General features: G+C 42.7%; 1 protein-coding gene across 4 annotated transcripts in view; it reads right to left on the bottom strand.

The window, feature by feature from the left end:
* Nucleotides 1–18,417, bottom strand: part of LOC100380425 (ADP-ribosylation factor-like 15) — a 64,013-nt gene that overhangs the window by 34,316 nt on the left and 11,280 nt on the right. For all 4 annotated transcript variants that reach the window (XM_014124614.3, XM_082955338.1, NM_001173709.1 and 1 more), the window contains 2 exon segments: nt 1,305–1,449; nt 959–1,018 (listed from right to left, as the gene is read on the bottom strand). In XM_014124614.3, the coding sequence (XP_013980089.1) occupies nt 959–1,018; nt 1,305–1,449 (205 nt within the window).

Below are 18,417 nucleotides of genomic sequence, written 5' to 3'. Positions count from 1 at the left end.
GTGCCGGGTGGCCATTCTATCTAACAACATTATCGGCCATTATTTTCTGTTAGTTTACCGACAATTCTACATGTTGAATTACCGCCATTCGTCGACACCCAGCAGGTGATCTATTGCGCAAGGCCGGCGTTCGTTATGGTGTGTCCTTAACATTTCAGCACACAAATGCTTTCTTCCAAACCTTGGTTTGGTCCCTAAAGAATAAGGGAGTAGGTCTAATACATTAAACTGATTAGAGGGTGCGGCGATCATTGTTTTCTTCCAGGTTTATGGACTGTTACTCTGCACCTTGTCAACATTTTGGGGTGTGTGTCTCCAGCTTCTAACTGTAGGATGAGAGGCTGAATGTTCCCAACTCCAGGGTGCATCCCAAATAAGGGAGAGTCCCTGTCCACACCAATGATGTTATACAGCCCCCCCAACACACACACACACCACAGAAAGGACTTACGCATTACTGCCTCTCTGACACACACAGTTGCACGCCCAGCAGGCGAGTGACATTTGAGAGAATGTGTTAGCTACTTCATTTGCGTGTTGTCTGTCTGACACGTTGCTTTCTGATGCAAAGATCATCAATTGAGAGATAACTATGACTCATCTTCACAGAGGATGTGTGTCATTCGAGGTCTCAATAACATTTACTATCTTAGGGGATTCTAACATTTATCGAGCAAAGGAAAAGTTCCTTAACATTGTTTTAGAACCTTTAGGGTTTCCTATATGTTTATATTTTGCAGATATTCTTGGACGGTGCACAGCTAGGGTCATGTTCAGTTGGCACGGAATGGGAGTCAACTTTTTGTGAAACGGAGGAAGTCCCATTGACACTTGTCCAATAAGAAGACTCAATAAGTGTAAAAAAATATATGTTTTGCCCACTGAACTACAAAACTTGAGTACCCTGACAACGGGAATACTGTGTTCACATCATAATGGAAAATAGGTGAAAAAATACCTCCAAGCTCTTTCACGTTCAGAATGGCATTCTGGAATGGAACAGCTTTGATGCTGAAACCTAGAAAGGAGAATTACATGTAAAGCTTCACACAGGAAGACATGGCAGACATTGCTTAAAAAGAGGCAAGAGAAAGAATGTATAAGTGTTGGAAAATACTCATATCGTGCTCTTTTCTGCAGGTAGGGAATAGGTCCCGAAAGCTCATCACTTAACTACTGACGCTAAATTGATTCAATGCATAGGATACTTGACTGCTGTACTGCAAAAAAAACTAATGCAGAGTAAGGAGAACTGTATAAGGAGCATTTGGACTGTGATTTCATCAGGTGGAGTTGAACCTCACCCGTGGTTGGCCCAATGTTGTCTGTGGCTTCACTGCAGAGTCTTGACAGTAGGCTGGTCTTCCCAGAGCCTGTGAGTCCAATACACACCAGGTCATACTCTGGTCTGGGAGGGGGCTGTCCTTTACAGCACAGTGTCCTGAAACACTGGAGGTAGGAGGGAGAGGGGGGGGTGGAGAGAGAAAGAGAGAAAAGAGGTGATCGAGAGCGGGGGAGAAGAGGGATGGAGAGAAGGGACACAGAGTCAGAGATCAGTCATGAGAGGTGTGATGGGCAGAACTAGTGCACAGTGAGTCCGTGTTTTTGGCGTTTGGACACTGCACCCACGTCACCCACCGATCTACTCTGTGACACTACTGACGTCTGTTCTGTCACTGAGCACGCCACTCGCCACTCTGGAGACGCCGGGCAGGATCACATCTGCTAACGCCATCTGTTTCCAGCCAAAGATACTGTAAGATCTGGAGAGGAAAAAACATTGTGTCCTCTCTCTCTCCTCTCCGCTTTCATTTCAATTCAGATGTGCTCAGCCACACTACATGTCCTTTGAACTCACATAACCACTGTGATAAAAAGAACCTTTGAGTCGTATATAGCCTATAGAATGCACACTACAGGCACCGTGTGCATAGTAAGAGCAGACACATTGATACTTGTATAGGGGCACAGGATGTTGTGAGTGAAGTAAACCTCAAGATGTGGTATGCAACATGGTCAAGGGACTGAGGGACTGCTACTCCGTCAACACGGAAGATCAAAGAAAAAGGGGGCCTCCTATTGAAATAGAAACCAGGGACGCTGGTCACGGTCTCACGCACACGCACAGAGCACACACAGGGACAGTAAGGGCCCGATAGAGGTGATGTCACGTTTCTTCCTACACAACAAGCAAAAATCAGCCTCCAGCCTCCGGTTTGTTCAGTATAAACAGATCCCAGGTCCCTCACCTTTCTCTGGGTGCTGATAAAGGACATGACAAGGGTCAGACTCTGTAGATTTACTGGAGACTTCTCTGCAGGGTCTCTCGGCAGACTACGCAGCTCAAACACAGAAACCCAAACCAGAAGCATGCTCTGCTCTGTAAAAAACAGCAGCCCCACTGACCTCTTTTTGTGCAACGAGATAAGACAAGGCAAACCTTTCATGATGCACAGATGCTGCACCAGATAAGCATGTGCATCACTGGTACATACCACTTACAGACCTGCGTGTCTACCAGAGTCTGAAATAACAACTTAAAATGTATCGTAACATAACATATACAGGAATTAAAAGGTAGGTCAGGTTGAGATTTTGAAAGTCTACATCAGTATATGATTGATAACAGCACAGGGACAGTGTAATCAATGCGCCGTAACTGTTGGCTACCATTGCAAGGGAAGAGACTGCTCTCTGGTGGTGATTATAGGAACTGCGCCAATCTACACTGAATATATGGGAGATTCTCTTTTGGGTAAAAGACCGTTCTCTGTCTTGTCTCCTCCATCCTCTCTCCTCCATAACCCGGAACCCAATAAGTGGTTGAGGAGTGTGTCAATTCGTTAGTAGGCTTATGGAAGAGTGTCGTCCGCTCCTCGATAGTCACCTTTCATCGAGGATAGAAATATGTATCCAACCATAGAAGAGTCTTGAAATTTGCCACACCACCTTTGAATCAGCCTTTTGTTTTGTCAGAGGAGAAAAACATGCACACATCTAAAAACAAATGTTACTTATTGTTATCTACAAAATAGTAACTTCATTTGTTATGAGCACTTTGGGATCCACCCCTGCAAACGTAAAAGTTGGCTAATGACGCACGAGTGGAGAAGGACCATTTCATTGCAAGTGCATTTCCATTCATTCACGTCAACTCTTCTCCTTGACCGTTTTCAGGAGGCGAGACAGGTCAGAGTGGAGGAGAGAGGGTGCAGGAGGTGAGCAAATCTAATTGATGAAAGGCCAAAAGCTCATTCTCTCACATCACTATTATGAGATATGGTTATGGCAGGACCAGTCTGGAACAGAATCTATAAAATAAAATAAAAAATGTTCTAAAAAGAGGTGGCAGGCTCATGAAGTATACCTAAATCAGGTGCTTTTCCAAAGCTGAAAAGATGGTTGACAATATTACAATTTTCAGAAGAAAAAAAAAGAAATGATGATCCTCAACTACCCCAAAATAAAATGTCCATCTTGTGAATTGCACTGAACAAAAATATACAGTGCTTTCGGAAAGTATTCAGACCCTTTGACTTTTTCCACATTTTGTTACGTCACAGCCTTATTCTAAAATGGATTGATAAAAAATGTTCCTCAGCAATCTACACACAATACCCCATAATGACAAAGCAAAAACAGTTAAAAAAAAAATATGTATTACATAAAAAACTGAAATATCTTATTTACATACAGTGGGGCAAAAAAGTATTTAGTCAGCCACCAATTGTGCAAGTTCTCCCACTTAAAAATATGAGAGGCCTGTAATTTTCATCATAGGTACACGTCAACAAATATTGTGTAGATAAATTGTTGGTTAGAAAAAACTAAATCAATTTTAGAATAAGGCTGCAAGGTAACAAAATGTGGAAAAAGTCAAGGGGTCTGAATACTTTCCGAAGACACCGTAAATGCAACAATTTCAAAGATTTTACTGAGTTAAATTAACTGTAAGGAAATCAGTGAATTGAAATAATTCCATTAGGCCCTTATATACACACACACACACACACAGACACACACACACACACACAGTTGAAGTTCACATACACCTTAGCCAAATACATTTAAACTCAGTTTTTCATAATTCCTGAAATGTAATCCAAGTACAAATTCCCTGTTTTAGGTCAGTTAGGATCACCACTTTATTTTAAGAATGTGAAATGTCAGAATATTAGTAAAGAGAAGGACTTATTTCAGCTTTTATTTCTTTCATCACATTCCCAGTGGGTCAGAAGTTTACATACACTCAATTAGTATTTGGTAGCATTGCCTTTAAATTGTTTAACTTGGGTCAAACGTTTTGGGGAGCGTTCCACAAGCTTCCCACAATAAGTTGGGTGAATTTTGTCCCATTCCTCCTGACAGAGCTGGTGTAACTGAGTCAGGTTTGTAGGCCTCCTTGCTCGCACATGCTATTTCAGTTTTGCCCACATTTCTATAGGATTGAGGTCAGGGCTTTGTGATGGCCACTCCAATACCTTGACTTTGTTGTCCTTAATCCATTTTGCCACAACTTTGGAAGTATGCTTGGGGTTATTGTCCATTTGGAAGACCAATTTGCGACCAAGCTTTAGCATCCTGACTGATGTCTTGAGATGTTGCTTCAATATATCCACATAATTTTCCTACCTCATGATGCCATCTATTTTGTTAAGTGCACCAGTTCCTCCTGCAGCAAAGCACCCCCACAACATGATGCTGCCACCCCCGTGATTCACGGTTGGGATGGTGTTCTTCGGCTTGCAAGCATCCCCCTTTTTCCTCCAAACATAACAATGGTCATTATAGCCAAACAGTTCTATTTTTGTTTCATCAGACCAGGGGACATTTCTCCAAAAAGTACAGTCTTTGTCCCCATGATATCGGACTCGTATTACTGTGAATATAGATACTTTTGTACCTGTTTCCTCCAGCATCTTCACAAGGTCCTTTGCTGTTGTTCTGGGATTGATTTGCACCAAAGTATGTTCATCTCTAGGAGACAGAACGCGTCTCCTTCCTGAGCGGTATGACGGCTGCATGGTCCCATGGTGTTTATAGTTGCGTACTATTGTTTGTTACAGATGAATGTGGTACCTTCAGGCGTTTGGAAATTGCTCCCAAGGATGAACCAGACTTGTGGAGGTCCACAATTCTTTCTGAGGTCTTGGACTAATTTCTTTTGATTTTCCCATGATGTCAAGCAAAGAGGCACTGAGTTTGAAGGTAGGCCTTGAAATACATTCACAGGTACAACTCCAATTGACTCAAATGATGTCAATTTGCCTATCAGAAGCTTCTAAAGCCATGACATCATTTTCTGGAATTTTCCAAGCTGTTTAAAGGCACAGTCAACTTGGTGTATGTAAACTCTGACCCACTGGAATTGTGATACAGTGAATTATAAGTGAAATAATCTGTCTGTAAACAATTGTTGGAAAAATTACTTGTGTCATGCACAAAGTAGATGTCCTAACCGACTTGCCAAAACTATAGTTTGTTAACAAGAAATTTGTGGAGTGGTTGAAAAAAACGAGTTTTAATGACTCCAACCTAAGTGTATGTAAACTTCAACTGTATGTATGTATGTATGTATGTATGTATGTATGTATGTATGTATGTATGTATGTATATTTTTTATTTCACATGACTGGGAGTACAGATATGCATTTTGGTCACAGATATCTTCTTTTTTTTTAAGTAGGGGCATGGATCAGAAAACCAGTCAGTATCAGGTGTGACCATTTGCCTCATTCAGCGAGACACCTCCTTCAAATTATCCCACTCCTCTTCAATGGCTGTGCAAAGTTGCTGGACATTGGTGGGAAATGGAATGTGCTGTTGTATACGTCGATGCAGGGCAATGCATTATCATGCTGAAACATGAGGTGATGGCGGCGAATTAATGGCACGACAATGGGCCGGCCACAGGACCTCATCACGGCATCTCTGTGCATTCAAATTCCCATCGATAAAATGCAACAGTGTTCTTTGTCTGCAGCTTATGTCTGCCCATACCATAACCCCATCGCCACCATGGGGCACTCTTGTTCACAACGTTGACATCAGCAAACTGCTCGCCCACACAATGCCATACACGCTGTCTGCCATCTGCCCAATACAGTTGAAACCGTGATTTAGCTGTGAAGAGGACACTTCTCCAGTGTGCCAGTGGCCATTGAAGGTGAGCATTTGCCCACATACAATGCCAAACTGCAGTCAGGTCAAGACCCTGGTGAGGACGACGAGCATGCAGATGGGCTTCCCTGAGACGGTTTTTGACAGTTTCTGCAGAAATTATTCAGTTGTGCAAACCCACAATTTCATGGGCTGTCTGGTTGGCTGGTCTCAGAACATCCTGCAGGTGAATAAGCCGGTCCTGGGCTGGCGTGGATACATGTGGTCTGCGAATGTGAGGCCGGTTGGACGTACTGCCAAATTCTCTAAAAGGATGGCGGCTTATGGTAGAGAAATTAACATTAAATTCTCTGGCAACAGCCCTGGTGGACATTCCAGCAGTCAGCATGCCAACTGCATGCTCCCTCAAAACTTGAGACATCTGTGGCATTTTGTGACAAAACTGCACACCTTTTATTGTCCCCGGCACAAATAAGCTTTTTGTGTGTATAGAACATTTCAGGGATGTTAGTGCCGCTTTTGATACCATCGATCACCACATTCTTTTGGAGAGATTGGAAACCCAAATTGGTCTACATGGACAAGTTCTGGCCTGGTTTAGATCTTATCTGTCGGAAAGATATCAGTTTGTCTCTGTGAATGGTTTGTCCTCTGACAAATCAATTGTAAATTTCGGTGTTCCTCAAGGTTCCGTTTTAGGACCACTATTGTTTTCACTATATATTTTACCTCTTGGGGATGTCATTCGAAAACATAATGTTAAATTTCACTGCTATGCGGACGACACACAGCTGTACATTTCAATGAAACATGGTGAAGCCCCAAAATTGCCCTCGCTAGAAGCCTGTGTTTCAGACATAAAGAAGTGGATGGCTGCAAACTTTCTACTTTTAAACTCGGACAAAACAGAGATGCTTGTTCTAGGTCCCAAGAAACAAAGAGATCTTCTGTTGAATCTGACAATTAATCTGGATGGTTGTACAGTCGTCTCAAATAAAACTGTGAAGGACCTCGGCGTTACTCTGGACCCTGATCTCTCTTTTGAAGAACATATCAAGACTGTTTCAAGGACAGCTTTTTTCCATCTACGTAACACTGCAAAAATCAGAAATTTTCTGTCCAAAAATGACGCAGAAAAATTAATCCATGCTTTTGTTACTTCTAGGCTGGACTACTGCAATGCTCTACTTTCCGGCTACCCGGATAAAGCACTAAATAAACTTCAGTTAGTGCTAAATACGGCTGCTAGAATCCTGACTAGAACCAAAAAATGTGATCATATTACTCCAGTGCTAGCCTCCCTACACTGGCTTCCTGTTAAGGCAAGGGCTGATTTCAAGGTTTTACTGCTAACCTACAAAGCATTACATGGGCTTGCTCCTACCTATCTTTCCGATTTGGTCCTGCCGTACATACCTACACGTACGCTACGGTCACAAGACGCAGGCCTCCTAATTGTCCCTAGAATTTCTAAGCAAACGGCTGGAGGTAGGGCTTTCTCCTATAGAGCTCCATTTTTATGGAATGGTCTGCCTACCAATGTGAGAGACGCAGACTCAGTCTCAACCTTTAAGTCTTTACTGAAGACTTATCTCTTCAGTAGGTCCTATGATTAAGTATAGTCTGGCCCAGGAGTGTGAAGGTGAACGGAAAGGCTGGAGCAACGAACCGCCCTTGCTGTCTCTGCCTTGCCGGTTCCCCTCTTTCAACTGGGATTCTCTGCCTCTAACCCTTTTACAGGGGCTGAGTCACTGGCCTACTGGTGTTCTTCCATGCCGTCCATGGGAGGGGTGCGTCACTTGAGTGGGTTGAGTCACTGACGTGGTCTTCCTGTCTGGGTTGGCGCCCCCCCCTTGGGTTGTGCCATGGCGGAGATCGTTGTGGGCTATACTCGGCCTTGTCTTAGGACGGTAAGTTGGTGGTTGGAGACATCCCTCTAGTGGTGTGGGGGCTGTGCTTTGGCAAAGTGGGTGGGGTTATATCCTGCCTGTTTGGCCCTGTCCGGGGGTATCATCGGATGGGGCCACAGTGTCTTCTGATCCCTCCTGTCTCAGCCTCCAGTATTTATGCTGCAGTAGTTTATGTGTCGGGGGGCTAGGGTCAGTCTGTTACATCTGGAGTATTTCTCTTGTCTTATCCGGTGTCCTGTGTGAATTTAAATATGCTCTCTCTAATTCTCTCTTCTCTCGTCTTTCTCTCGGATGACCTGAGCCCTAGGACCATGCCTCAGGACTACCTGGTATGATGACTCCTTGCTGTCCCCAGTCCACCTGGCCGTGCTGCTGCTCCAGTTTCAACTGTTCTGCCTGCGGCTATGGAACCCTGACCTGTTCACCGGACGTGCTTGTTGCACCCTCGACAACTACTATGATTATTATTATTTGACCATGCTGGTCATTTATGAACATTTTAACATTTTGACCATGTTCTGTTATAATATCCACCCTGCACAGCCAGAAGAGGACTGGCCACCCCTCATAGCCTGGTTCCTCTCTAGGTTTCTTCCTAGGTTTTTGGCCTTTCTAGGGAGTTTTTCCTAGGGAGTTTTTCCTAGCCACCGTGCTTCTTTCACATGCTTTGCTTGCTGTTTGGGGTTTTAGGCTGGGTTTCTGTACAGCACTTTGAGAATATCAGCTGATGTACGAAGGGCTATATAAAAATACATTTGATTTGATTTTATTTCAGCTCATGAAACATGGGACCAACATTTTACATGCTGTGTTTATATTTTTGTTCAGTGTAGTTTATTATTTCAACTCCAACACCAGGTGGCATGTGCCAGCAAGTTATTCCATTACTGAGAATTTCAAGATCAGACGACAAAGCTCTAGCAGTCCTATACCAGGCAAGTCTAAGAACAAACAGACAACTTGACTAGTGTATTTGTAGTTGGGCTCCGATGGAGATAGAGGGCTGTGGGGGTTTTAGGAGCATGAACAACAGGTTGAACCAACTGATCAATAGCCAATGAGTCCTACCTGAGGGAGTCCTTGCAGACCGCTACTGCAGGATTGCTATAAGAGGTGGTCAGGAGCAACACGACACACCCACACTAACACAAACATAAACTGAGTGTACAAAACATTAGGAACATGCTCTTTCCATGATAAACTGACCAGGTGAATCCAGGTGAAAGCTATGATCCCTTATTGATGTCCACTTCAAAATCAGTATAGATGAAGGGGAGGAGACAGTTAAATAATATTTTTTTAAGCCTTTAGACAATTGAGTCATTGATTGTGTATGTGTGCCATTCAGAAGGTGAAATGGGCAAGACAAAATATTTAAGTTCCTTTGAATGGTGTATGGTAGTAGGTGCCAGGCGTACTGGTTTGAGTGTGTCCAGAAGGGCAACGCTGCTGTGTGTGTCAAGAATGGTCCACCAGCGAAAAGGACATCCAGCCAACTTGGTTACTTAGGTAATGAACCACGTGCATTGAATCCACTGTACTACACAACAACAAAGACCTTAATGGTGTAATAATAGACGTTGCGTAGGCTGCTTGCTGTGACCTGAGAGATTTCTCTGGCCTATTCTTAGCCGACTCTGAAAATATCCCAGAAAGAAGGAAATTGAGGCGTGTGAGATTGCTTCCATGTCATCGGAGCGGATGACACCAGGCTTTGTTAAGGAAGCATTTTTACCTCCTCACTGACAGAAAAATGCTGCCTTGAGGACACACAGGGTCCAGGATAGACTCACTTGCCAGACTCATGGCATGCCACCCCCTGAGTGTCAAAGGCATAATGGCTGTGGGAAAAGCCTGGTCCATGACAAACTTAGTAACGTGTAGGTAGAGGCTGAGCCCTCTTCAAAACTTAACAATCATAACCAAAATAGGCCTAGTTCTTAAAATCTTTTTTTATATATATACACACTGCTCAAAAAAATAAAGGGAACACTTAAACAACACAATGTAACTCCAAGTCAATCACACTTCTGTGAAATCAAACTGTCCACTTAGGAAGCAACACTGATTGACAATAAATTTCACATGCTATTGTGCAAATGGAATAGACAACAGGTGGAAATTATAGGCAATTAGCAAGACACCCCCAATAAAGGAGTGGTTCTGCAGGTGGGGACCACAGACCACTTCTCAGTTCCTATGCTTCCTGGCTGATGTTTTGGTCACTTTTGAATGCTGGCGGTGCTTTCACTCTAGTGGTAGCATGAGACGGAGTCTACAACCCACACAAGTGGCTCAGGTAGTGCAGCTCACCCAGGATGGCACATCAATGCGAGCTGTGGCAAGAAGGTTTGCTGTGTCTGTCAGCATAGTGTCCAGAGCATGGAGGCGCTACCAGGAGACAGGCCAGTACATCAGGAGACGTGGAGGAGGCCATAGGAGGGCAACAACCCAGCAGCAGGACCGCTACCTCCGCCTTTGTGCAAGGAGGAGCAGGAGAAGCACTGCCAGAGCCCTGCAAAATGACCTCCAGCAGGCCACAAATGTGCATGTGTCTGCTCAAACGGTCAGAAACAGACTCCATGAGGGTGGTATGAGGGCCCGACGTCCACAGGTGGGGGTTGTGCTTACAGCCCAACACCGTGCAGGACGTTTGGCATTTGCCAGAGAACACCAAGATTGGCAAATTCGCCACTGGCGCCCTGTGCTCTTCACAGATGAAAGCAGGTTCACACTGAGCACGTGACAGACGTGACAGAGTCTGGAGACGCTGCCTGCAACATCCTCCAGCATGACCGGTTTGGCGGTGGGTCAGTCATGGTGTGGGGTGGCATTTCTTTGGGGGGCCGCACAGCCCTCCATGTGCTCGCCAGAGGTAGCCTGACTGCCATTAGGTACCGAGATGAGATCCTCAGACCCCTTGTGAGACCATATGCTGGTGCGGTTGGCCCTGGGTTCCTCCTAATGCAAGACAATGCTAAACCTCATGTGGCTGGAGTGTGTCAGCAGTTCCTGCAAGAGGAAGGCATTGATGCTATGGACTGGCCCGCCCGTTCCCCAGACCTGAATCCAATTGAGCACATCTGGGACATCATGTCTCAATCCATCCACCAACGCCACGTTGCACCACAGACTGTCCAGGAGTTGGCGGATGCTTTAGTCCAGGTCTGGGAGGAGATATATATATATATTCTGTATGTTCCATAGATTGCTCTTCAATCAACTGTAGGTAGGGACTGAGCCGAGCTCACTCTCCAACCCTTTACAATCAACATCAAAATAGTTAATCAAATATTTTCAAACAATGACATAGCCTTTTTAAAGGGAAACTTAACAGCTAGACATAATTTGGGGTGTTTTTCCAGTCTCCCTACATAATTATGAATGATGAGAGGGCGTTTCAGACATTAATATGCACAATAGCTGTATTTTAGAATTTTCGTGCCGGGAGAGTTCAACCAATGATATCATTGGTTGATTGAGCTTGCTGTCTGATCTAAACATTTATGGAGTCATGTTTTGTATCAATTTTTGTGGCCTTTGTGTTTCGCCGATCACGCGAGTAGATATGGTAGTCCTTCAATAGAGCAATTGGACTTTACTCAACGATGTTCCTATCTGCCAAGACATTGTAGGATATCTAGGTTGACTCATTTTCCCTGGCTTTGTAAAGACTACAGCCTGAAGGGAGCCATACTTCCTTGTTCCCACCCTCGAAGGCAGGCTTTTCAAAACGGGGATTAAAAGCTACCCATCCCATCCCCCCAATTGCTGTAAACTTAAGAAATAAGTGCCATCGCAACACAAACAATGTGAAGAATGGACTTTGTCCTTCAGTTACTAAAATATTGACACCTTGTTTGTCAGGATCAACCTGACTGAATACAAGCGGCTGTGGGTCATTCTCCACACTCATCCTCACACTCTCTGAATGTGGAAAATACCTTTGTCAGATATACACAATAACTGTAATGCCTCATCTTAGCATGTAAAGATTTGTGTTTGCTTTGTGTTGATAGTAAAGATAATAGGTAAAGAAAATGATCAAGGAGGGCAATTGCACAGTAACAGAATGAGGCTGACTCATTTTTCACTATAAAAGTACGCCAAACAAAAACCATTGATTGCAAGTTCAACAAAATCATACAATTCTATGAACCAAGGACTACTGTTAAGAATTTACACTGAAAGTAAAAAAAAAAATTTATTCAAAGAACAGTGCAGATGTAAAGTTTGGTAACAGAATGACGGTGAAAGCTCCCTCAGTTTTCCAAAAACTCTTAAATATCTACTCTGAACTAGATGGTAACTTTACAAGTAAAGTTGTGGGGCTTGCTAAAGCTCTTTAAAATACTTTTTGTGGTAGCGGAAGAAGTTAAAAAAAGTTGTACTAATAATGATATTACTAGAATAGTGAAATCATTTCAAATGCCCATCCCTAGTCAGTAGTGTTCTTTAGTTTGTCAGTAGTAGAGGTCAGTAAATGTGTGGTTGTGGTTAGTAGTTGCAATTTGTAGTCAGCAGTTATTTGGTTGTGGTCAGTAGTTGTGTGGTCACTAGGTGTGTGGTCAGGTAGTTGTGTGGGTCAGCAGTTGTGTGGTTGTGGTCAGAAGTTGTGTGGTCAGTAGTTATGGTCAGTATTTGTCGTCAGTAGTTTTGGATAGTAGTTGTGTGGTCAATATTTGTGTGGTTGTGGTCGGTGGTTGTGGTGAAGAGTTGTGTGGTTAGTAGTTGTGTGCTTGTGGTCAGTAGTTGTGTGCTTGTTGTCAGTAGTTGTGGTCAGTATGTGTGTGGTTTTGGCCAATAGTTGTGTGATTGTGGTCATTAATCGCAGTCGGTAGCTGTGGTCTGTGGTTGTGTTGTTATGGTAAGTAGTTGTGTGGTCAGTAGTTGCGTTGTTGTGGTCAGTAGTTGTGCGGTTGTGGTCAGTAGTCGTGTGGTTGTGGTGAGTAATTGTAGACACTCTTCACCCTCGTCATAATTTTTGCCCTCTGCATCTGAGTATCCATAGCAACAGCTCCGTTTGCGCAGCTCAATAATGACAGAGAGCTGTTAGCTGACGTTACCTAGCCACGTTGTCCCTCTAAACTCCCACAAACAGCTGTTACCTTTTTATTCCTAAATTTTCTCTATCCAATCAGAGGCATACAGCTCACCATTCTCTTTACAGACAGGAAAACTGGCCAGTTGAGGACGAAGCCAGTGAGCATTAGAAATCGACTCTTTATCATTCCAGGTCGTCCAGACGGGAAGCATTAGAAATCTTAGCGCTAGCTGTTCGGTTCTAAACAGATTCACAAATCATGGGAATTTGTCGAGCTATGAAGAAGTTCTCCCTCCGAGTCAAGTTGATAGGCAACAACAAAGTGTTTCTATTAAACTAAAGAAAAACTGCACTCTGACCCACACAACTTATTTGCTAGATTCATGAGTGTTGTTAGACAAAGCAAGAAAAGTCAGAGTGATTAGAGGGACAATATAGTGCTGAGTACCAGGCAGTTAGCCAGTTCGGTAGACTACTAATGACCATCAGCAGCATCAGAGTTTGGAGAAGCCTAATTACGTGACTAAACGGTCACGTGGAATTTGACTGCCATCATGACTCGTGACCGCCGGTGTGGCAGTAATACGAACACCGTAACAGCCCTAGGATGCACCCTTGTGGGGCCCACATGTTTCGGATCAGTGTGGAGGAGGTAATGTTGCCTACCTTTACCACCTGAAGACGGCCGGTCAGGAAGTTCAGGACCCAGTTGCATAGGGAGAAGTTCAGTCGCTGGGTGATATGGCCTAAAACTCATATCTCAATTTTTTCCAAATGTATGGACAATATATATATATAAATAAACAACAAAAAAATCCCCTAAGGATCGGACACTTAAAAAAAAAAATAGCCTACAAATGACATACCCAAATCTAACTGTCTGTAGCTTAGGACCTAAAGCAAGGATATGCATACTCTTGATACCATTTGAAAGGAAACACTTTGAAGTTTATGGAAATGTGAAATTAATGTAGGAGAATATAACACATTAGATCTGATCTTTGAAATGCTAGAGAAAGGCCATAATGTATTATTCCAGCCCATGCACAATTTAGATTTTGGCCACTAGATGACAGCAGTGTATGTGCAAAGTTTTAGACTTATCCAATGAACCATTGCATATCTGTTCAAAATGTTGTATCAAGACTGCCCAAATGTGCCTAATTGGTTTATTAATACATTTTCAAGTTCATAATTGTGCACTCTCCTCAATCAATAGCATGGTATTATTTCACTGTAATAGCTACTGTAAATTGGACAGTGCAGTTAGATTAACAAGAATGTAAGCTTTCTGCCCATATCAGATATGTCTATGTCCTGGGAAATGTTCTTGTTATTTACAACCTCATGCTAATCACATTAGCCTACGTTAGCTCAACTGTCCCGCGGGGGGCGACACCGATCCCGTAGAGGTTAAAGGTAAAATACACTGCATTTCAAACAGTCAACAATAATCGAATGATTTCAGGGCTTGTGAAATTAAACCAAGGCCGTGAGCTTTGTTGTGAGTTTAAAGGGCACTATGGTATTGAAGGCCAAGCTGTAGTCAATGAACAGCATCCTCACATATGCATTCCTTGTCCGGGTGGGTAAGAGCAGTGTACAGTGCAATAGCGACTGCGTTGTCCGTGGATTTGTCGAGCGGTAGACGAATTGGAGCAGGTTGAGTGTGTCTGTGAGGGAGGTGATGTGGTCTTTGACTAGCCTTGGAAAGCACTTCATGATGACAGAAGTGAGTTGTGCAAAGTTGATAGAGTTTTATTCAACATGATTCACAGCTTTAATGGCTGCCAAAGGTGCTTCCACCAAGTACGTTCAATAACTTTCTTTCACTTCGAAAGAAAATGTGGAGTAGGTTGTGTAGATCTAATTTAATCCCTTTTTAGATTAAATTTTCAGACAGCAAAATGTGAAAAAAAAGTTGAAAAGGGTGTAGACTTTCTATAGGCACTGTACACTTTTTCTTGAGCAGATGGTCTGGGGGCCAGAACATAATTACAAATAATTTGTAGACTGCAAATTGGCCTGCAAGAAGCCCAAACAGTTATACTATTTGACTAAAACAAAATCATTTCAAACCTTGTTTACATTTGTATATGATAACATCTATTATGCGTGGGAATACTTTGGAACAGATTTACTCAATTAAATCACTTGTAGCTGATTTGCTGGGATTTTTACAGTCTTTTAAGTCCAACTATAAAAAAAATAAACCGGTTTTAAGGACAATTACTTGAATTGTAGCTATACAAACCTAGTTAAATAAAAAATGTATTTAAAAAACCCAGCAGAGAACAGGTAGGACAGGCTTCTGTAGCTTTCCCATGTGAATGCACAGTCATAAACTCATTAGCTACAGAACTATACAAAACCAAGAAACAAGATTCAACATTGTCATGTGTTATCAATAGACATTGTTTGACAATAGCAATGTGTGTTGTAACCGTACTTGCCACAGATGGAACAAGGAGCCAGATGTTTAACTGTATGGGTGAAACACTTTAAAAAGCAGACTAACTCAATTGCCGGAGAGGAAGGAAAACACTCAGGGAATTCACCATGAGGCCAATGTTGACTATAAAACAGTTACAGTGTTTAATGTCTACGATAGGAGAAAACTCAGGACGGATCAAAAACATTGTAGCTACTCCACAATACTAACCTAATTGACAGCACCATGTTATGGGTATGCTTGTAATTGTTAAGGACTAGGGAGTTTTTCCAGGATAAAAAATAAACGGAGTGGAGCGAAGCACGGGCTAAATTCCAGAGTAAAACATGGTTCAATCTGCTTTCCACCAGCCACTGGGAGATGAACTCACTTTTCAGCAGGACAATAACCTAAAACACAAGGCCAAATCTACACTGGAGTCGCTTACCAAGAAGACAGTGAATGTTCCGGAGTGGACGAGTTACAGTTTTGACTAATCTGCTTAAATACCTATGGCAAGACCTGAAAATGGTTGTCAAGGAATGATGGGCAACCAATTTGACAGAACTTGAAGAACTTTGAAAATAATAAATGAGAAAATGTTACAGGTGTGGAAAGCTCTTAGAGACCTACCCAGAAAGACTCAGCTGTAATCACTGCCAAAAGGTGATTCTAACATGTATTATCTCAGGGGGATGAATACTTACCTAATTAAGTTTAAATGTTTGACAGAGTATTTTGTGTAGATCTTTGATAAAAAAAAAGACAAATAAATACATTTTCATCCCATTTTGTAAAAAAAGTCAAGAGGTGTGAATACTTTCTGAAAGCACTGTATGCCTTAATTTCTCAAAAATAGACTCCTACCTTTCATTCAATACCGAATTTTACATGCTCCTATGAACTTCACATCTTAGTGCTCACGGGTTTTTTTTTACACGTAAATGCTTAGGATCCTAAATCAGAGAGACAGTGTAAAAGTTCAAAGATCTGGCAGTTTCAGGTTTGCCTCATCATCAACAGCTAGGTTTCCATCCAATTGGCGACAGATTTTCATGTGAATATTGAAAAAAATTGACTTGTTGCGAATGCGTGATGACATAGTGCCCCTAAAAATAACTTTTGCGTTCAAATTCCCATTTACCGAATAAAAAATACAAGTTAAATGAGTTTTCATCGTATTTTCAACTCTACTGATGGTTTTGTCACAAAAATGTTTGCGTTATATAGCGAATGTGCCCACTCTGGTGTTAGCACCTGCACTCTACCCAACAACTCGCAGATACAGCGCGGGTATAGCCTACAGGATTATTATGGTCATAATAGCAATACTTTTTTTGATTTGTCAAACGGCAGCCAGGCATTGATCATTACGCCACCAGAATAAGACTCAATATTTATTGGAAAGGAGCATCAAGCTCATCCCCTTGCATTTTCATCATAATCTATTTAATCTGTAGCCTAATAAACTGCATGCTTTCCTGATGCGTAGTGGGAGGTCCACACGACATATCGTTTCCACTGCCAATTCTCACATAATTAATATTGCAGACACAAAAAGATCAGACCTTCTAGCATTTTTAGACATTTTGAAGGTTTACCGACAAATTTGCTGTTTCCATCATGCCTGTCGTGACATTTTTTTTTTATCCGACATGTACTTTACTTGCATAAACGGGTTGGATGGAAACCTGGTTACAAACACACTACATTCTTCAAACTGAACAAACATCCTGTATTGCACATGGGGGAAGAACATCGCTAATGCAAAACTAGCCTGGTTCCACACTATTGGCTATTTGCTGTAGCATATAGCCATTTATGATACATCATGATGATTGTCATGCCAAACAACAATGAACCATAGACTGCAATGAACGAACAAAGAGGCGTTGGCTAGCCACTAAAGCACAAACAGGCTGGACCACAAGGCTAGACCTAATGCAAAACCACAGGTATAGAATCACAACAGGAAGTTGCCCGCTGCGTGAAGTGAGTTTTCATATTCTGGTCACCATGGTAACCGTGTGCAGTGCCAGGCCAAGGCCAGAGAATCCGGACAGTTTGACAACTGGACAGGACCGGGGGAACAACAGGAAACAGGAAAGGGACTTTGAATTGGAGGTTGAAAAGACTGGGACTCAACTGAACTGAGGAAGTGCAGAATTGGACTTGAAAACAATCAAAAGGCTACAGAAATACACATTAACAGCACACAAACCCATAGCAGAGATGTTTAAATCACTTCAAACTATATTTGGTCTTTAAACCCATGTCTTCTGTGAATGGACATATCATCAATGCTGACCTATAGACGCATCTTTACGAGAAAGAAGTGGATACCTTTTTTTTTTTTCACACGACAATTCTGAAAGAGATTATGTCTTTGAGATACCCTACCCCAAGGAAATAAGGAAATCTGTACAGTATAGATGCCATATCATCCAATAGACATGGAGAAGTGTACATGAGGACATTAGCCCACATTAGTCCTCTCCAGTACGTACTCTCTCTCTCCACTCAGTGGTGAAGTAGAGTCCTACATCATGCAACAGAGCGCAGGAGGGATTTGTTTCTGTATTCATATTTCAGGATTTTACAACTAGCGTCAGACTCCGCAAAGCCCCTGCTAAGAGCTAAACTGTGAGGTGGTCCCCTTCTGTCTATAGCCCAGTATCATGCACATGCCGTCCGTTCGGTTTGGCAGAGAAAGCTGGTGTGAATCCCAAATGGCAACCTATTCCCTATATATATTGCACTATTTTTGACTAGAGCGAATAGGGTGAGAAGCCTATTCCCATTTGGGAAGCAGCGCTACAGTGCATTTTTTCTCCCTGGCTGGCCCTGCATTCAGACAGTCTTGCTAAGGCTCAGAGCTCTGGCTAATCTACACTGAGTGTACAAAACATTAA

Source organism: Salmo salar, chromosome 01 (assembly GCF_965601325.2).
Source record: "Salmo salar chromosome 01, fSalSal1, whole genome shotgun sequence".
Classification (NCBI taxonomy): Eukaryota; Metazoa; Chordata; class Actinopteri; order Salmoniformes; family Salmonidae; genus Salmo; species Salmo salar.
This window is presented reverse-complemented; position numbering and strand designations above follow the sequence as displayed.